This window comes from Primulina eburnea, chromosome 16 (assembly GCF_022965805.1).
Source record: "Primulina eburnea isolate SZY01 chromosome 16, ASM2296580v1, whole genome shotgun sequence".
Taxonomy (NCBI): Eukaryota; Viridiplantae; Streptophyta; class Magnoliopsida; order Lamiales; family Gesneriaceae; genus Primulina; species Primulina eburnea.
This window is the reverse complement of record NC_133116.1, coordinates 27,121,075-27,142,951: the sequence shown is the minus strand read 5'-3', so window position 1 is coordinate 27,142,951 and position 21,877 is coordinate 27,121,075. Positions and strand designations below refer to the sequence as shown.

Genomic DNA, 21,877 nt, shown 5'->3' with positions numbered 1-21,877 from the left:
GATTGTAAAATTCTACTTTAAAAATCATTGTCATATTTTGTTAGCAAACCCTGTAAAATTGGTAGCATAAATCTGCTATAGAAAACCACCTATTAAAATCATGAACTTCTGTAATGAAATATACAGAAAGAGCAGCCATCCACCATCTTCCAGCCATTCAAAAAGTTGCCTGTGATATCTTGAGAGCTCTTCTTCCGACGAGGCACCAGGAAAAGTTTATTTTATATTGAATATTTTATTTAAGATAATGAGTTGCTTACTTTTTTCTTCACTTGCAATTTGTTCCCTTGCACATGAGTCTTTATTTGTTTGGTGATATTGGTACCTTGAAATATGGATTTTGACCCTCATCACTGTGTCTCAGAACATGCAAATTCAGAGTATAAATATTGCTTGCATGTTGTATTCCTGGAATTTGTTTGGTAACTCTTATGTAATTATAGGATTGAACGGAAATTCGGAATCTTTAGCAAATTCGATGCATGTGCATTTGTCCTTAACATATACGATGAAGGCAATGTATTGAGTATTGTTACAGACTGTTCTCCGCATGGTACTCACGTTGCTGGTATCACTGCTGCTTACCATCCAAAGGTAGTTATATTTAGGCACCATTAGTAAATCGTATCATCCAGTTTTTATTTTGCATACTTGCATTTATACCCTAATATCTGTTCAAACATCAAGGAGCCACTTTTAAATGGAGTTGCCCCTGGAGCTCAGTTGATTTCATGTAAAATTGGGGACTCACGCTTGGGTTCAATGGAAACGGGGACAGGGTTGGTTCGAGCACTGATTGCAGCTGTGGACGTAGGTTTTTCCCCCTGGAATATATGCTGCACCTTATTCATGTAACAATAGAAAGTTAATATTTTAATGTTGCTTATATCACAAGGTACTAGTGCAGTAGCCCTAATAGGCGAGAGGCGCTTGTCTTTGACAACTACGCTAGCCTAATAATTAAATTATTTATTTTCTCAATGCTGAATTTTGTGGGACGTGATCTGATTAAGGCCATCAAGAGGGATTTATCCTTGTCATCTATGTCTGACTTTATAACTGAAGCAGCTCTTTCCAAAAAGTTAGTGAACTTCATCGTTGAGTTTTTCATGGGCGTCAGACCAGCACCTAATGGCCAGACCACCTAGACGAAGACTAAGCATTGTTAGGCGGATTCCATGGTATCAACATAATAAGATGAAATTTTGTGTGTTAGGGCGATACAACAAATCATGTTTCTTTTTAGGCTTTTAAGACCTATATAAAAAAAAATATCATTTTTTAAATTTGACTTTTAATTAAATAAAAACCCACAAAACTTGTTAAAAAAAGCCCAAAAAAAGCTAGAAATAAAAATTTAATCCTACGGCTGCCTAGGGCCACCTAGAGCCACCCAACCCAAGACCACCTAGGCCAGCCGACTAGCACTTTTTCGTTGTGGTCAGCTGACGCCTAGGCCGAATTTTAGAACAATGATTTTTGTCAATATTTAGAGGACAATAAAACTGGAAGTGGCAGTTTGGTTGGGGGGCCCCTTGGAATCTTTCTGCAATTTGGATATTGGTAACATCTGTCTGCATTTTTGAAAAATAAAAAAAAATTGTATGGTACATATTAGTTCATTTTCGCGGCCATTTTTTTCCCTTGCATGTCAGTTCCAGCTCATCAGTGATTAGATATGTCTAGGGCATGTTTAATAATGTCATGTTAAGGGGAAGGTCACAGTAAATTTTGATGCCTCATCTTTAATCATTAGAATATTCACTCCACTAAAAACTTTTGATGCTGTCAACTTTTAAATCTTAGAATATTCATGATAACTACTTGTACTGCAGCACAAATGTGATCTTATAAACATGAGCTATGGGGAAGCCACATTGCTTCCAGACTATGGTCGTTTTGTTGACCTCGTAAATGAGGTGAGATAATCCATGTTCTTGAACTAAAATTTTGCATTACTCTAGGTCATAACCTCATTTAAGTGTCAAGCGACTTATTTGAACATTTAGGTAGTAAACAAGCATCGGCTGATATTCATCAGCAGTGCTGGTAATAATGGGCCAGCGTTGAACACTGTGGGTGCACCAGGAGGTACAACATCTAGTATTATTGGAGTTGGGGCATATGTTTCCCCTGCAATGGCTGCTGGGGCCCACAATTTAGTTGAAGCTCCTCCTGAAGGTCTTGAATACACCTGGTATGCGGTATTCCGATCCCAAAAGATAATCCAGTTTTTCATTGATCATTGCATGTTTTAGCAGGGTTTTAATCTATGTTGCGTGATTTTTATTATTATTTTTCACTGGACCCTGATAAAGCTTAGTTTTGCGCTCAAACTCATACGTTGAAAGTGATGTAGGTCTAGTCGAGGGCCAACAGCTGATGGGGATCTCGGAGTTTGTATAAGTGCTGCTGGTGGTGCCATGGCCCCTGTTCCTACATGGACTCTTCAAAGCCGCATGTTCATGAACGGAACATCAATGTCGTCTCCATGTGCTTGTGGGGGGGTTGCTCTGCTTATTAGTGCAATGAAGGTTCTTAGTGATGTTCAAAATTTAGTTCTTTTTAATTTTTTTCTGTATGTGTTTGATATCTTAAATGTTACTTAAATTTCAGGCTGAAGGGCTCCCTGTGAGTCCATATAGTGTAAGGGAGGCTCTTGAGAATACATCAGTTCCCGTTGGTGGTTCACCAGAAGACAAATTATCTGCTGGACAAGGGTTGATGCAAGTTGACAAGTTAGATTTACTACTAAGAGCTTCTGTTATTTATTTAACAGATTAGCATAGTCGACTCTAATTGGGCTTTTTTAACATGAGTGGCTGTAGGGCCTATGATTACATTCAGAAGTTGCTTGATGTCCCGTCTGTTTGGTATCAAATAAAGATCAATCAATCAGGAAAATCAAGTGGGTAAAATAGTTCTTTCTATTTTTGTCAAAATTGACGCTATACCATTAAATAGTTCTTTCCTAATATTTGATACATGTATTGATTTGATTCCTCAAAAGAACCATGCTGTTAATGAAAAATTATACAAGTTCTTGAACTTGTAGCTCTTGTTTTATTAATGGTTGTTTCTACGCCCATGTAAAATTCTTGCGGTGTAATCACTTTGCTTTGACTAGTGTTTGTTTCATATGCAGCACCTACATCACGCGGAATCTATCTCAGAGAGGCTGATTCATGTCAACAATCAACTGAGGTAAAATAAAATGGAAAATGAGTTTCATGATTTAGCATTTCCACAACTTTAGGGCTTTTTGAAATTTCACGGAGAGTTTTTTTTCCGTGGGAAAGAGTAATCATCAATAATCCCTGTTTATTGCGTGCGATACCTGTGAAATGTGTACGCAATTGTGGGTGTTCGTTGAAACTCCACAAAGACATGGATTTCCTAGTCTTTTAGGTTCCAACGTAGTATTTAAGGCTTTTTTTATATTTGCGGAACTGCTAAGTATTTTTAACATTGTTTTCGTTCTTATATGATTCAATTTTCTTCGTTCTACCTGGATGAATCGTCTCCATTTGCTAGAAATCTCGTGCCTCGATAATCTTTTTTCTTGTAAAGCATGTTGGTCCTTTATTCCAAGAACTTGCTTTAGAGACTTGTTAGAGTGGTTTTAAAAAATATTACTGAAAAAAATTCTGTCGCCATATAATATAAGGATCTGTGAAGTTTAACTGAAATTTAGGTCAATGTGAATTATTCCTGACATGAAACACCAACATTTCTCATTCGATAACTGTGATCAACTATTAGAACTAGCGGATTTTGTTCCATATAAAAATAAAAATGAAGTAATTTTTTTTAAAAATTTAAAATAAATTTTATAAATTTTTATTGAAATGATAATAGATAAAATAAAATATAAAGAAAATGTTATTATAATATAATAAAATCATATAGTTAATGTTAGTTTGATAAGATGGAAGATGTTTTAGTCAAATTCAAAATTATACGATGATTTGATGTAGTTGCTATAGGGTGCTCTTGTATTATGTATGATAATAGATAATAAATATCAAGTGAATGCTTTTGCTTATCATTTGCAGGTTCTTATATTTCATGTAACTTAACAATTGGATTAAACATATATTTTTTTAGCAAAAGGTTGGTATATTGCAGAAACTATTGTTATTTTTAATGAAGTAGATAACCTGGCCTTTGATTACTTTACTACAGAAATATTGCAGATTTTTTTGCCTCCATTTCTCATTTTCCCTCTGAGGCATCTGTTTTAGCTAATGGAAATATGACTTAGTCTCTGAATAAATGCTTTAGCTCTACTGGGTGCTGGTGCTGCTATTTCTTTTCATATTTAGAAGAATGATAAATCCCAAGTGGTTTCTCCCAATAGTAACAGTTTTTAATTTAGCGATCTGATGGTAGACGGAAAATCCTATGTCAACTTCATCTTAATTTTGGGTAATCACACTTTTGTGCATGTAATGAGTTTCTAGAGACGATCATATGGGATTGTGGCTGTTATAATCGATAAATGATAATTTTCTATCTGACAATGAAGTTTGAGTCTTTGGACAATCATGCACATATCAAATTTGTGTTGTGTTTGAGTGGTTGACAAATTTGTTTCTCTTAGTGGACCGTGAAAGTGGAACCAAAGTTCCATGAAGATGCAAGCAACTTAAACCAACTGGTTCCTTTTGAAGAGTGTGTTAAGTTGCTTTCTACTGGAGAGTCAGTTGTGAGAGCTCCAGAGTATCTTCTTCTAACTCATAATGGTCGTGAATTCAAGTTAGTTTGCTCCTCTAACTCTATCTCCTTTTGGTTTGAGTGTGTTTCTTGCATTGATCATGGCATATTATTCATTCAATATCTTTTCCGTTCTATTGGGTTGAAGTAGGGAACAGGCTTACTTGGAGGCCAAAAAAGAATGTATGACTATAAAAACATGCTGATATCATGGCTTTTGTTTTACACTTGTTCTGTCCAGCATAATTGTTGATCCCACCAATCTCAGCGATGGTTTACACTATTATGAAGTCCATGCCTTAGACTGTAGATCTCCATGGCGGGGTCCTCTTTTCAGAATTCCAGTAACTATCACAAAGCCTAAAGCTGTGAAAAATCGGCCCCCACTGATCCTGTTCCAGGGGATGTCATTTGAACCAGGTATAGGATGATGTAACTTAAACTTATTTAAGTTCCTCAGTTACTGTTTGCATGCTGTATGTTCCATCCTTAATTGTGTAGACTGGAAGGTAATGTCTCAGTGGAATTTTTCACTTCAGTAATAGCATTTTATTTTAGACTTTCATTACACAGGCAAGGTACTTCGTGTTTAACTATTTCTTCAGTCTAGGATTTTAACTCATAACTGTTTATCGCCATGATACTTTGTGTTTGAGTTTGCACACTCACTTAGACTATGCTTGGAGAATAAAAATAGCAACTATTCTAATCAAATTATATCCTACTCCAAGGTTATAGCTTTCAGCTAAAGGACACTTTTTTTTAATTGTACCTGATTTTCCTCTTTTCTCTACTGCTCGAAAAAATCTATTTTTATGCAACTGTAGTTTTGATTTTATACATTTGATTTAGGCCACATTGAACGAAAATTTCTTGAAGTACCAATAGGTTCTTCCTGGGTTGAGGCAACCATGAAAACATCTGGTTTCAGTACATCTCGTAGGTTTTTCATCAATTCTGTTCAGGTAAACATTTGGTTTATGTTACCATTTCACATTTTTTATTTCTCTTTTCTCTCGGTACAAAACATTGTCTGGAGTTTCTTGACACGTTTGCAACATGTAGATTTCTCCCCTCAAAAGACCCAAAAAGTGGGAGAATGTTGCAACATTTTCTTCTCCTTCTTCCAAAAGTTTTTCCTTTGCAGTGGAGGGTGGACGAACTATGGAACTAGCAATTGCTCAGTTTTGGTCCAGTGGTGCTGGAAGCCATGAAGCCACGATTGTTGATTTTGAGGTAACATATCTTTCAAGTGCATAACGGAAGATGCATCTGGTGCATTTTTGTTTTACATTAATGATAATGCTACCTTTCAAAATGGTCTCAATCAAAATAGGACGCCTCTGAGGCATCATTTTACAATCAACCAATTGACCACTGACACTTTTATTGTACTGATCGAGCAAAACTTGCACAGTAAAATCCCCAATAAAAATACGATTTTGTATGCTCAAAATTAATCGCAAGTGCACGATGTCAAGTTATAATATAGTGTATCAGAGTACGAGTATCGTTCCACTGAAGACTGTATTTAACAATTATTATTTTTAGTTATTTAACATTTAGCAACGAAAATTGAGTTGTGTGATTACTCCTACTATACTCAAACAAATATGCAATTAAAATGATTCAACAAGTAATGCATGAGAATTTAATCTAAAATGTTGAGTTAAAATTCAATGAGAAATGGATTTGTTGGGAATCTCGGTTCACCTACCCCTCGTTGCTTAATTAGTTCGTTCGATCGTGATCTACGCTTCCGACAGGATTTCCTAATCTAGTGAACACACTCTCTCGAGCTATGCCAAACTAATTCTACTCAATGAAGTAATTAAATATCTTTAATTATTTATCAAGAGCAAATCGCATTTCGATCTATGAAATCCCATAGTTTTCGACCCTAAGGACTATGAATATCGGCACGTATCCAATTTCATATATCTATGTAAATTGTAGATCCGCGAATTATACTACTCGTTCCTATCATTCGTTATTCTCTCGAACTCACTTGTGATATGAAAACGTCGTTAAAGTTAGCTACGCTTTAATGACACAGTAAAACAGTAGTAAAATCAAGAATAACGCACAGTCGAAATATAAATTAAGTTAAATCAACGTTCGGGGTAGGATCCCCTTTAATCCCAACAAATAATAAAGTTAGCTACTAGAATTCATAGTAAAAATAAATGCAACAATGTTTAAAATGAAAGAAACTAGATTAGAAATACTAGGCGAGACGAAATCTGCGAAGGACGATGCTCGGAAAACTTCAAATCTTCAATCCAAGCGCAAAGTTCTCTCCAAAAGCTTGTGGCGGCTGCAAAAATCCAGTCTGAATCCGTCTGAAAGTCGACCCAATCCTTACCATAGCATTCTTCTTCCAAAATAAGGTAGGGAATCGCACACAATATCTTTCTAAAAATAGGTGGCGCTCGGGCGGTAGAAAATTACCGCTCGAGCGCCACACCTTCTGTAAATCTCCTTGGGAAGTGCGGCATTCGCGCTCGGGCGGTAGAAAACTACCGCTCGAGCGCCGACCTTTCTGTCGACTTGGTCACCTTTCGCGCCCGGGCGGTAGAAAATTACCGCTCGGGTGCCGCTCATTCTGTCCGTTGCCCTCTCTTTTGTACACTTTGCTCCATTTTTTGTTTTCCGGCCACTTTTCCTGCAATTTCATCATGCCCGAGTGAGATATGATAAAATGCACATGTTTATCTAAAATGCACAGAATGTGATTGAAATAAACGTATGCACAATGCAAAACACACAGACTAATGCAATAAAACACGTAAAAACGACACATATCAACCCCCTCATACTAACCTTTTGCTTGCCCTCAAGCAAAATAGTTTACAACCCACAACCAAAATACGAACTAAACACAAAATGAAAGAATTAAACTAACGAAACTGATGGTGAAGTAGCAAATCGGTATCTCCTGCCTCAGCAGGTGTTTGAACCACATCCACTTAGTCAACTCACAACATTCACCAATACCCCTTTTTAAAGCACCTTATAACATTTTGATTTTGACCAGAAAGTGTGGTCGTGTGTGTGCTGTGTGTCTCACTAGCTCGTGCTTCAGACAGTTTCATTTGCAAATCATGCGAGTCACCAAATCAACAGTTCAATGCAAGTTTCCCTATCCCGAGTTCTGTTTCTAGTCGTGACCAACAAGTGAACACAAAGCGGCTAATTTTCAAGGTTGTACACCAGGAATCAGGGAGTCAATATCATGAGGTTTCGAACGGTTAAAGAAGATGGGACGTACACTGATCATTTTCATTATGCACTTGTCAGAATTTTTATCTGACATTCCTCAACGCCTTACTTCTCCATCTGTTTAGCCTTGGGATAGGATTTCATCCCTTTTTGGCTCCCCCACATCTTACATCCCCTTTTTTCATTTACAACACTCTTGTTGTAATACTTATCTTTTTTCTTTTTTTTTTCAGTGCATAATTTTCTCAAGTGTACTCCCTAAATTTTGAGTATATGGAATGTGTGTTTAGTTGGCTTAGGGATAACTCTTGAGGTATTATGCACAATTTGGGACGAAAGTTATTCCGGTGGGTTCAAATGATCTACGCTATTTAATGTCACTGGTCGGTCGCGACTGTCAACAAAATTCATTCAAGTTCGATTTGCATCTCATGTTATTCCAGTTCCTCCCACAGAATCTTAAACTCGACTATCGTGTACACTACTAATAATACCCACAATGTACGCATATACAATAAACATTTCATTTCACTGGGGTATTCATGACGTGTGATAAAACTAAGTAACATGCAGTTCATTCACCCCACAATCATCATCGGCTACCAATTCACTAGTTTCACCATCCACGGACACTCATGCACGACAACAAATACGAATATGCAAGACGACCCCCTCATACTAGAAGTGTGCAATGTCCCCATTGCTCAAAAGAGTCAGACACAGAAATGCAAACACAAATGCAGACTAATAAACATGAAAGTTAAAACATGCTAGAAATAAACAACGGTGAGAAAGAAAAACAGAAAACAGCGAAAAAAATTAAATGTGCAAAGGAGGGGAAACAGGAAACTCCCCTGATCAAGTGTCATCCTCATCATGCTCCTGCGGTGGCATTCCTGCGGCTTCCCCCTGCTGAGAATAATCATACTGGAACTGGAATGGGGGAGGAGGTAACGGAGTCGGTGGAATGGTCGACGGGTCAACGCCCCCGTGCACAAGCAAAGTGCGCATCATGGAGTCAATGTGCGATAAATGGTCCGTGACATAGGAGTTGAACTGACTCTGATGTGCTTGGAAGGCTAGACTTTCATCCATCTTATCATTCTGAGTTCGCCTGCGGGGTTGTGGCGGGCGACGACGTGGGACGGCAGTGCTAGATCCACCGGCACCCTCCGCCCGAGGGCGAAAGTCCGCCCGTCGTTTTGCCCTTTTGCGCTGTTCATCCTCCGATGAAGCCACTCCTCGTCGTCCCTGAAGTGCACCCCGGCCCGTGCACACAATTCGGAAATGATGGTCGGGAAGACTATGTGGCTGTTGTGGGCGCTCAGTGTGATTTGCGAGTTGAGAAGTTTTCCCACGTCGATGTCGTATCCTCGGTGCAACGCAAAAGTAACACCGCACGCTCCTTTTGCACCTCGCTTTTTGTGCGAGACCGGCATCATCCGTCGGGCCACAAACAAATACCACAAGGCAATATCAGCCCTCAAGTATTTCTCCTCGAAACAGCTCGGCGTTCCACCCAATGGTATTCACATTGCACCCGGGTGGCACAAAGTCTCGATAATCAGGTTGTAGTCGGGATTAACCATCAATGCCTGGAAATTAGAGTCGTCGACCTTGGCCGTTTCCAAGAGAGCGTTAATCGTAGTGGAATCGAACGGCACAAGCTTGCCCCTAACAAATGCCCTATCATCAGTGCGCTCACAGGCATTCGCGTAAAATTCCCTCACCACCGATACCACAGCCGCCTTAGGTGGCTCGCAAAATTTCTCCCATCCTCTTCTTTCCAAGTCCACAAGAGGTGGCATATATCGATCCTCAAAAGTACGACGAAATCCCCTCTCGGTAATGGGGTTTCGGTGAATTTTAGCATGGTCATATCTAGCACGAGTCTCCGCACTCACGAAACGTGTTCTATCAAATGAGGATGAAGAGGAGGAACTAGGATTACCTCGTTGCTTCTTGGGAGCCATTGTGTGTGAAGATGGAGGTGATGACCGGAGAAGAAGACCCGATTGATGGAATATGCGTGTGTTCCTACGAAGAAGATTCGCCTTGCCGAGGTTTGGGGAAGGAATCGACCACCTGCACACAAAAATTGAAGAGGAGAGTGAGGGAGAGTTAGGGATTTGGGGGGTAGGGTGCGCGCAGAATGAAAGGGGAAAGGGGAAATCGCGATTTAAAAGGCGTCGCGCTCGAGCGGTAGAAAATTACCGCTCCAGCGCGACCCTCTCTGGAATTTTTTTTCCGCAGATATGCGCTCGTGCTCGGGCGGTAGAAAACTACCGCCCGAGCGCCAACCTCTCGGGAACTTTTTGATGTTTCGGGCGCGCTCGAGTGGTAGAAAACTACCGCCCGAGCGCCGAGTTCTCGAGAAAATTACACTTTTTTTTTTAAATAAAACAACAGTAAAATAAAATATGCTGACACGAAAGAAAAAGACAATTAAATTAAATGCAATAGAAGGGAAAGAAAAGTAAGTTCTCAATTTATCGTCGAGAGCTAGACTGTTGGCCGGTCTCAGTTCGGCATGTCTTGGAACCGGGTGATTCCAAGTTGTGGCTCAACTGTGCCACCCATGTAGTGCTTCAGGCGCTGGGCATTGACCGTGAATGTCCCATCCTTCCCATCTTTCAATTCTACAGCTCCCGATGGATAAACTTTGGAAATCACGAATGGACCAGACCATCGTGACTTCAATTTTCCGGGAAACAGTCGCAACCGGGAGTTGTAGAGTAGGACACTTTCACCCTCTTTAAATTTTCTTTCGATGATCCGCCTATCATGAGCCTTCTTTGTCTTTTCTTTGTATGACAGTGCTAGATCATAGGCCAGATTCCGGAATTCCTCCAACTGATCTAGTTGAAGCAAACGCTGTTCACCTGCATCAGTAAAGGAAACCATTATATATAGTGATTTTAAGAAAAATAAAATTAAATGTTTAAACACACACATAATATAATATAGAGCTCACTAAAAAAAAATATCAAATTAACCGATATTATATATATATATATATAATTGTATAAATATAGAATCGCATAAAGTAACTATTAAATTAAAAAATTATATTTCATTTAGAACAACTGGCAGAGTCACGCTATTGTCTAAATGAAATATATGATTTAATAAGTTAGATGTGAAAGTAAAAGTTAGTTGCGGTCAGGTAACGGGTAGATGCGGAAAGTAAAAATTAATTAAATTGTATGTTTATTTAGACAATGACATAATCTAACTTTTACTTTCTGCATCTAACTTTTACCTTACCGCAACTAACTTTTATTTTTAACATATAACTTATTAAATCTTATATTTCATTTAGGTAATAGCGTGACTCTGTCGATTGTTCTAAATGAAATATACTGAATTTAATTTAACATTTACTTTATTTAATTTTATATTTATACATTTATATATATAATTATAGATACATATATAAATTATCGGTTAATTCGTTATTTTTTATAGTGGGAACTATATTATATTATCTATGTATTTAAATATTTTTCTTAGAATCATTATTTATAGTGGTTTCTTTTATTTACTTTTAGCTAAACAATATTATATAAACCAAGAATATATATTTGAGGCTTGACAAATTTATAATTTGTAAACTTCATTCTTGAATTTTATAATTTATAAATTAATAAATTTAAACCTAAAATAATCTCTCTATGGATAGATCTCGTACTTACGAAATATATTACTTGCAGACAACCTACACTTAGGTGAATTATAATTTAAATAGTAGCAAGTTTTTGGCGCCTTTGCCGGAGAGGTATAAATTAAGTTAAGTTTGTTATTTATAAGTATTGTGTTGTTTTTACTTGTATGAGTGTTTGGAGTCGTAAAAAAGTGGTAGACTTATTCGAGTATCTAAAAATAATTTAAACATAGATGATAATTCTAATAATCAAGATAATAATAATAATAATAATAATAATAATAATAATAATAAAATAATAATAATCAAGAACATGATCAATTAAGAATACTTAGGCACCATATGAACCCTATTAGAACTAGTGTCTCAACTTGTTTTGTTTTTCATCCTGATGCATCCAATTTCAAATTTAAACCTCAAATTATTCAAATTTTACCAAAATTTCATTGTTTAGATTATGAAATCCATATGTGCATTTAAGAGAATTCGAGGAAGTTTGTAACACTTATAATTATCAAAATTGTAGCATGGATATAGTGCGATTAAAGCTTTTCCCTTTTTCTTTAAAAGATAAAGTTAAAACATGACTACAAAATTTGAGATCGAGTTCAATAAGAGCATGGGAAGAAATGCAACAACAATTTCTCAAAAAAATATTTTCTCTTCCCATAGAACAAACTCTTTTAAAAGACGAATTACAACTTTTCCTCAAAAACAAGGAGAAACATTTTATCAATGTTGGGATAGATACAGAAAATTACTTAATACATGCCCACATCATGGTTTTGAAACATGGAGAATAGTTTCAAATTTTTATTAATGTCTAATACCTAAAGATAAACAAATGATAGAATTATGTGTAATGGAACTTTCGAAGATAAAAATCCTAATGAAGGTATGGAGTATTCGGAGTCATTAGCGGAGAACGCTCAAAATTGGGATAATATAAGCACAATTGAACCACCGACAACTAAAATTAACAACTCAACAAGTGAGGGTGGAATTTATAATCTTAAAGATGATATAGATATCTAAGCTAAACTTGCATCTTTAACAAGAAAAATTGAATAATTAGAAATGAAAAAGAGTGGTCAATTAAAAAGTGTTAAAGAAATTGTTTGTCATTTATGTGATACACGTGATCATTCTACAAAAGATTATCCTACATTATCTTCATTTAAAGAATATCTCCATGAACAAGCAAATTATGTCAACAATTATAAAACCAACATTAGATCATTTTTCACAAACATATAATCTTGGATGGAGAAATAATCTCAATTTTAGTTGGAGGAATGATAATAATGCACAACCTTCACAACAATCTTTTCAAAATAATGAAAGGTTATGTTCCTTATATTCATGCATTTATTTAAAAACAAGAGTGTATAAATATTCAAAATGAGATTGATAAATAATCTAAAATTATAAATGAATTAAATAAGCCTCCTCCATTTCCTGATACGTTAACAAACCATAAAAAACAAAAGAATGATTATGATATTTATGAATTTTTTAAACAAATAAAGATAAATAATGCATTTATAGATGCTATTAAACAAGTACCTTCTTATGCAAAAATTTTAGAAGACTTATGTATAGTGAAGAGAAAATTACATGTTAAGAAGAAATCATTTTTTGCTGAACAAATATGTTTTTTATTCAAAATAATTCTAGTTTAAAATATAAAGATCATGGTTGTCTCACTGTTGCATATATTAATATATGTAGCTAATTTTTTTATTTTATTTTATTTTCAATTATTTTGGGAAATTGAAATAAAACTGACAAAATAATTGAAAATAAAATAAAATAAACTGACAAAATAGTCACAGGGTACCGTTATCCGCCACTTAACCAGGAAATGAGCTAGAATATGCAAAAAAAAATAAAAACATCACACAACTTAATGGATCATATAAAGACATAAATTCATCATTAAGAATTTGATTTTCTATAAAAGGCTCAAGTCTCTGCCCATTAACTTTAAAAACGTTATTGTTTTTAGGATTTTCCATATCGACTGCATCATAAGGATAAACAAATTTAACTATAAATGGTTCTGGCAATCTCTATCTTAGTTTTCCTAGAAATAAATGCAAACGAAAATTATAAAGTAAAATTCTTGTCCAATCTTAAAAGATTTTCTCATAATATTTTTATTATGAAAAGCTTTGGTTATTTCTTTATAAGTTCATTTAATTGCAATTTTCTTAATTTAGATTCATCGTCTAAATTAATATTAAATGCTTTAGTTGCCCAGTAAGCTTTATGTTATAGTTCAACCGGTAAACTAACCTATATGGAGACATTCCTAATGATGTTTAAAATACAGTTTTGTATGCCCATAATGCATAAGTTAATCTCAAAGACCAATCTTTTCGATTTGGATTAACTATTTTTTCCAAAATTTGTTTTATTTCTTTTTTTGCAAGTTCAACCTGACCATTTGTTTGAGGATGATATGGAGTAGATTTTTTTATATGTAATACCATATTTTCTTAACAAAGAAGAAATTGATTTGTTTATAAAATGACTCTCCCTATCACTGAATATTGCTCTAGGTATTCCAAATCGACTAAAATATTTTCTTTTAAAAATTTATCAAAAATTTATGATCATTAGTTCTACATGCAATCACTTTAATCCATTCTGTAAACTCCAATAAGAAGGCATTTTATGTGTTACAACAAAATTTACAATATTAGCAAACCATGGCATACTAGTGGCAGAAAACATCTGATCATCTGGAAAGTTTTCATTTATTGGTACGTCATTAGATGATTCAGTTATTATTCTAGATAAATGATCGGCTAAAATATTTTCTTTTCTTTTTTTTTAATCTTTAATTATAAGATCAAATTCTTGTAACAACAAAATCCACTGTGTTAATCTTTGCTTAGCATCTTGTTTATTTGATAAATATATTTTGCGGCATAATGATCAGTGTAAACAATAATAGTAGAACCAATTAAATAAGACCGAAATATATCTAATGCAAACATTACTGAAAGTAATTTTTTTTATTTGTTTGAATAATTTATATGAGCACTATTTAAGGTTCTACTGCATAATAGATTGCATAAGGTTTTCTTTTTTTTTTTGTCCTAACACAACTCCTATAGCATAATCACTTGCATCACACATTAATTCAAATAGCAAAGATCAATCTGGAGGTTGTAAAATAGGCGAAATAGTTAAAAGATTGATTATCTTTTTAAAAGCATTTTCATGTTGTTAGGTCCATTTAAAAGATTTGAAATTGGTTTAGATATTATGTTGAATTTTTTTATAAATCTTCTATAAAATCCTGTATGACCCAAGAATGATCGAACTTCTTTGACTGTTTTTAGTGATGTTAAATTAACAATCACATCAACTTTAGTTTAGTCAACTTCAATTCCTTTTCCAGATATCATAAGTCCTAAAACAATTCCAGATCTAACCATATAATGACATTTATCTCAATTTAAAACAAGATTTTTTTGTTCACATCTTTTTAATACTTTTTCTAAATTCTTAAGTCAATTTTCAAATGTGTTTAAAAAAACAGTTATATCATCCATAAAAACTTCCACAAATTCTTCAATCATGTCACTAAAATACTTGGCACGCATCTTTGAAAAGTAGCAGGAGAATTCTTTTAAATGCAAAAGTTCCAAAAGGACAAGTGAAAGTAGTTTTTTCATGATCTTCTAATGATATAAGTATTTGATAATACCCCGAATACCCATCAAGAAAACAATAATAAGAGTTACCTGCTACTTTTTCTAAAATTTGATCTAAAAATGATAGTTAAAAATGATCTTTTCTAGTTGCATTATTTAATTTTCTATAATCAATGCACATATGCCAACTAGATGGAATCCTAGCTTGGAATAATTTTCTTTTTTTCATTTTTTATAACAGTGTTGCGTGACTTTTTAGGTACTACTTGTGTTGGACTTACCCATTTATTATCTGAGATTGGATAGATAATTTCATCATCTAATAGTTTTAATACTTCATTCTTAACAACTTTTTGCATATGTGATTTAACCTTCTTTGTGGTTGTTGACATGTTTTAGCATTTTCTTCCAAGTAAATCCTGTGTGTGTAGATTAAAGGATTTATACCTTCTATATATTTCAAAGCCACCCAATTGCTTTTTTATGTTTTTTTAGTCATTCAATTAAATCTTCTTCTTGATTTGGTAGAAGATTAGAAGAAATTACAACATGATATGTTTTATTTTCACCCAAAAATACATATTTCAATTCTAGCAGTAAAACTTTTAATTCAAGTTTTGCATTATCATCATTTTTAACTTCTTTAAAATTATTTTCAGAATCAAAACTTTCCATTAAACAAACTTCAGATTGTTGACTTAAATTTTCTTCTTGTATCATTTCTTCCACGATTGATTCGATTACATTATCATCTTTATCTTCATTACTATTTGGTTGTTTACATAAATTGGACACATTAAGTTCTTGAGTCATTTCCAATTCCGATTCGACAATTAATTAAAGCATTTGAAGTTGCTACAAATGGACGCTCAAATATTACTAGAATTTCATTATGCACTTCTATTGGCTTTGTATCCAAAACGATAAAATCCACTGGATATATGAATTTATCAACTTGAACTAGCACATCTTCTACAATACTTCTAGGTATTTTGATTCACCTATCGGCTAGTAAAAGAGTGACAGATGTAAGTTTTAATTCTCCTAAATCAAGCTTTTCATAAACTGAATAAAGAAGTAAATTCACACTTGCTCCCAAATCCAGCAAACTGACAAAGCTTTTTTAATTTCGTTTTTTCTAAGAACACATGAAATTGTTGGACAATCAGGATCTTTATATTTTAAACTAGAACTATTTTGAATAATAGAACTTATTTGTTCAGCCAAGAATGCTTTCTTCTTAACAAACAATTTTCTCTTCACAATACATAAGTTTTTTAAATTTTTTGCATAAGAAGTTATTTGTTTAATAGCATCTATTAATGGAATATTTATCTTTACTTGTTTAAAAACTTCATAAATATCAGAATCATTCTTTTGTTTTTTATGATTTGTTAATGCATGTGGAAAGGGAGTAGGTTTATTTAATTCATTTATTATTTTAGATGATTTTTCATTCTCATTCTTAGAATTAAGGTATCATCATTTTCAGAAGTATCAGGTTCAACATCCTTACTATTTGAATTTTGATGATCCTCGTTTGCATTGCTATATGGATCATTGATTATTTTACCACTTCGAAGGGCAATAACATATTTTATTTGATCAATTTTATTATTATTTAACTCTTGATGTTGATTTTTGGGATTAAGTTGATGTTGAGATGTAAACTTTTCTTTTTAATGAATATTAAGTGCAGATGCAAATTTTTCAAGAGTTTCTTTTAAATTACTCAAAGATTGAACATTTTGAAAATTGATAGACTCTTGTTTTTGAATAAATGCTTGAATTTCATCTTCAAAGTTTTTTCTTAGAGGTGAAATATGAGGAACATAACCTTGATTATTTTATTCCTCCAACTAAAATTGGGATTATTTCTGGAGACTCATACTTGATTATATGTTTGTGAAAAAGGATCTAATGTTGATTTTTTTTAATTGTTGACATAATTTGCTTGTTCATGGAGACATTCTTTGAATAAAGGTAATGTAAGACAATCTTTTGTAGAATGATCACGTGTATCACATATATGACAAACAATTTCTTGAACGCTTTTTAATTGACCACTCTTTTTCATTTCTAATGATTCAATATTTCTTGTAATAGATGAAAGTTTAGCTTGGATATCTATATCATCTTTAAGATTATAAATTCCACCCCAACTTATTCCGTTGTTAATTTTAGTTGTTTAATTTTAGTTGTTAGTGGTTCAATTGTTCCTATATTATCCCAATTTTGAGCATTTTCCGCTAGAAATTCCAAAAACTCCATAGCTTCATTTGGACTTTTATGTTCGAAAGTTCCATTATTTATGAATTCTATCATTTGGCTATCTTTAGATATTAGACCTTCATAAAAATTTGAAACTATTCTCCATATTTCAAAACCATGATGTGAGCATGTATTAAGTAATTTTTTTACATATCTCAACATTGATAAAATGTTTCTCCTTGTTTTTGAGAAAACGTTGTAATTTGTCTTTTAAAAGAGTTTGTTCTATGGGAAGTGAAAAACTTTTTGAGAAATTGTTGTTGAATTTCTTCTCATTATCTTATTGAACTCGATCTCAATTTATGGCATGTTTTAGCTTTATCTTTTAAAGAAAAAGGAAAAAGCTTTAATCCAACTATATCCATGCTACAATTTTGATCATTATAAGTGTTACAAACTTCCTCGAATTCTCTTAAATGAAAATATGAATTTGGTAAAATTTGAATAATTTGAGGTTTAAAGTTGAAATTAGATGCATCAGGTAGGAAAAACAAAACAAGATGGGGCACTAGTTCTAATAGGGTTCATATGATGCCTAAGTGTTCTTAATTGATCATGTTCTTGATTATTATTATTATTATTATCATCATTATCTTGATTATTAGAATTATAATCCATGTTTAAATTATTTTTAGATACTCGAATAAGCCTACCACTTTTTTTACGATTCCAAATACTCATACAAGTAAAAACAACAAAATACTTACAAATAACAAACTTAACTTAATTTATACCTCCCCGACAATTACGCAGTAAACTTGCTACTATTTAAATTATAATTCACCCAAGTGTAGATTGTCTGCAAGTGATATATTATCGTAAGTACGAGATCGGTCCACAGAAATGTTATTTTAGGCTTAAATTTATTAATATATAAACTACAAAATGCAAGAATGAAGTTTACGAATTATAAATTTGTCAAGCCTCAAAGATTTTTTCTTGGTTTATGTAATATTGTTTAACTAAAAATAAATAAAAAAAACTACTATAAATAATAATTTGAAGAAAAATATTTAAACACTTACATAATATAATATAATTCCCACTATAAAAAGTAACAAATTAGCCGATATTTTATATATGTATCTATAATTATATATATAAATGTATAAATATAAAATAAAATAAAATAAATGTTAAATTAAATTCACTATATTTCATTTAGAACAATCGACAGAGCCACACTATTATCTAAATGAAATATAAGATTTAATAAGTCATGCAGAAAGTAAAAATTAGTTGTTAAGTTAATTAAACTATATGTATTACTTAGAAAAATCGGCAGAGCCACGCCATTGTCTAAATAAACATACAATTTAAATAATTAATTATATATATACATAAATAAATATAATATCCCTCACATATAAAAGTGGAGATTTAATAATTGTAGTATAATGATATAGTATTCATTGTATCATATTAAAATAACAAATCAAGATAACCACTTTTATGATACCAAACATTTGATGTTAATTGATAATAAATACTCAAAATTATATCTACATAAAGATTAATTAGCAAAACCATAATAAATAAAAGAAGAATATACAAAACTGAACAATCTTAATTGACCAAGAATGCAATCTTTTCACCTTGACATTAATGGATTTAGGTTGCCATAAAATTTCTTGAATTTAACATAACACTCATGAATGATAAAAAAATTATTATAATTTAGAAATTTTATTTTCATACAGTTTATTATTTTACAATAATTTCCTCCCTTTCAAGCTAATACAAGGCTTCTATTTATAGGCAAACATGGGGAGACAAGAAAAGTACATATAATTGGTGCAATTAGTTTTCATGAATGACACAAGCTTTGATTGCATCTTGCACCCACTCTTTAATAATCTTGTCGACTGATTTGAGTCTTTTACATAATACAAAAGTTGTAGATCTGTTGACTGATTATCAGGTAGTTTGAGAGTTTTGGTGAATACACTCAAACATGGTAAAATAGTAATTTTATTGATGTCTCTTTTACTTTTTGCTCCATTAATTCTCAATCTTGTGAAGAAGTTTAGCTCATGGTTGTCATCAATATTGTAGACATTAAAATCAACTTTCTACAAGTTCAAGAACTTTTCGTGAGGGAACAGTTATGTCAGCAAGGGCAAACTGTTTCCTGCTGTTATCAAGTTCAATATCTGAAATGGATATCTTTTTCTTGGTAATTAATGTTTATTATCAGATTACCTTTCATGGAATCAACATCAACAAAGTGGACATTGTACTTGATGGGAGTGAAGCTCCTGTAAGAATTGATGCTGAGGCTCTTGTGTCCCTGGAGAATCTTGTCCCGGCAGCTGTGCTGAATAAGGTGATGAGAGTTGTTCAATGCCCTGTGCCCTTATTCATGTCATGTTATATGTTATGGTGACTCCATTATTATTGACATAATTTGTCTTCTCCATATTGTTCTTTCATGCTTCTTTCGTTTGCTTGGTGCATACTGCAGGTAAGAGTTCCATATCGTCCTATTGATGCTAAACTCAGTACACTTTCATCAGACCGAGACAAACTTCCATCAGGAAAACAGACACTAGCGCTCATTTTAACGTGGGTTTTTGTTTAGCACCAAATCACTCATCTTGTTACAGTTGTGTTATAACTCTACCTGATAGAGGCTTTTTTGCAACTCTGCAGGTACAAATTCAAATTGGAAGATGGTGCTGAGGTGAAGCCTCATATTCCCCTGCTAAACAATCGCTTATATGATAATAAATTTGAAGCTCAGTTTTATATGATATCAGATTCAAACAAGGTGAGTGGCATGATTTTCCTAGATAATTTAATAATTTTCATTGTGCTTATTACACATCTTTTTACACGTGAAAGGTTCTCGTTTTGCACTTTTGCCCAATTTACAGCTTCCTGTATGTTCCCCATGATTTATTTGTTTCCTTCTTGGGCGAACAATTGTTTTCTTCTGATGATATAATCTGTCACACTCATCGAGAACGTGTTATGTCTTTGGCTCTTTGCCGCCGACGATGGACAATCCTAAATGGCATAATGTGATGATTTTTTTTTTTTGATGATTTTGATAAGACATTTTGTATCAATAGCTTCACTTTGTACTTTTCTTGTGCTTATTTATGTATTCCTCATGATTACTGTGTGATTGCTTGATCTGTAGTTCACAATTGCTAGAACAATAGTTTGGCCACCGTACCCTCTCTTTGCTTTATAATATTTCTTTTGCTTTTTATTTATTTCTCATGATTATTTTCTTTTGAACTTGTTCCTGGCATCACCAATTTCTATTGTTTGTAAATGCACTTTCAGATTGACTTACAAGTATTAATGATGTCCAAACCGCAATAAGAATTTATTGGTTTTCAAAACGGATGCACTGAAATTCGAGAAACGTGTTCCTTCTATGTGGTTTTCTAGTTGTAAATGAAACCCCAATATATATTCTTTTTACTTCCGCCAATAGTCTTAATTAAGACCTCCGTAATGATGGAAATTTGTCCTAAATACTTGAATCAGTTGTTTTGTCTCATGCCTAACAATTTGATTTATAATGTAGCGTGTGTACACCATGGGTGATGTTTATCCAGACACTGCCAAACTTCCCAAGGGTGAATACGTTTTGCGGCTTTATTTGAGGTGCTTGTTGCTCGAATCATTTTTCTATGTTGTGGCACACCGATTTTTACTTGTGCATTTTGTTGTTCGGCTATACTATAAGCTGGCGAAGGTTAGAAATGTAGGAGATAAGTATATCTTGATGAAGTACAAAAGCTTGAGTTATTTGAATCCTATGTTTATAATAATGTAATGTCATTTTAGGCATGATAATGTTCAGTATTTGGAAAAAATGAAGCAGTTGGTGATATTCATCCAGAGAAATTTAGAGGAGAAGGTAAATTACCCTGAACTATATTGAATAAATGAAATATTGAGTTATGACGTATGGATTCTATTTTCTAGGCGTTAAGGCATACTTAATTGGATTGATACTATTCAAGGTTTATTCTTTGTTTTGGAAAATTGAATTTTGTAAGATTTCCTAATGTAGGAAGCCATTCGATTGAGCTTTTATGCACAGCCTGATGGCCCAGTGATTGGCAACGGCAGCTTTAGTTCTTCGGTTTTGATTCCTGGGTATGTCACTCTCTATTCTGCCATTAGCCTTCATTTCGTACAGGTTCCTCGTGGATTTTAATTAATTATCTTATAATGGTGATAGAACAAAGGAAGCTTTCTATCTTGGCCCTCCTGCAAAGGACAAGCTCCCCAAGGTTTTTCAGTGCATGAAATCTTTCTGTTGTCCAATAATAGTTTGTCAGTGCGTCTGTTTATCCTTTCCAGCAAAGTGGGA

The 21,877-nt window shown here is 33.5% G+C and overlaps 1 protein-coding gene across 1 annotated transcript in view; it reads left to right on the top strand.

Annotated features, from left to right (window-relative positions):
- The window catches only part of LOC140817094 (tripeptidyl-peptidase 2), a 48,600-nt gene that overhangs the window by 2,955 nt on the left and 23,768 nt on the right, over window positions 1–21,877 (top strand). Inside the window, 19 exon segments of the mRNA XM_073176683.1 lie at window positions 444–594; window positions 688–810; window positions 1,836–1,919; window positions 2,010–2,197; window positions 2,360–2,534; window positions 2,617–2,738; window positions 2,829–2,908; window positions 3,146–3,204; window positions 4,604–4,758; window positions 4,958–5,136; window positions 5,569–5,681; window positions 5,782–5,952; window positions 19,739–19,867; window positions 20,006–20,106; window positions 20,194–20,311; window positions 21,083–21,162; window positions 21,346–21,418; window positions 21,575–21,660; window positions 21,746–21,797. Coding sequence (XP_073032784.1) covers window positions 444–594; window positions 688–810; window positions 1,836–1,919; window positions 2,010–2,197; window positions 2,360–2,534; window positions 2,617–2,738; window positions 2,829–2,908; window positions 3,146–3,204; window positions 4,604–4,758; window positions 4,958–5,136; window positions 5,569–5,681; window positions 5,782–5,952; window positions 19,739–19,867; window positions 20,006–20,106; window positions 20,194–20,311; window positions 21,083–21,162; window positions 21,346–21,418; window positions 21,575–21,660; window positions 21,746–21,797 — 2,239 coding nt within the window.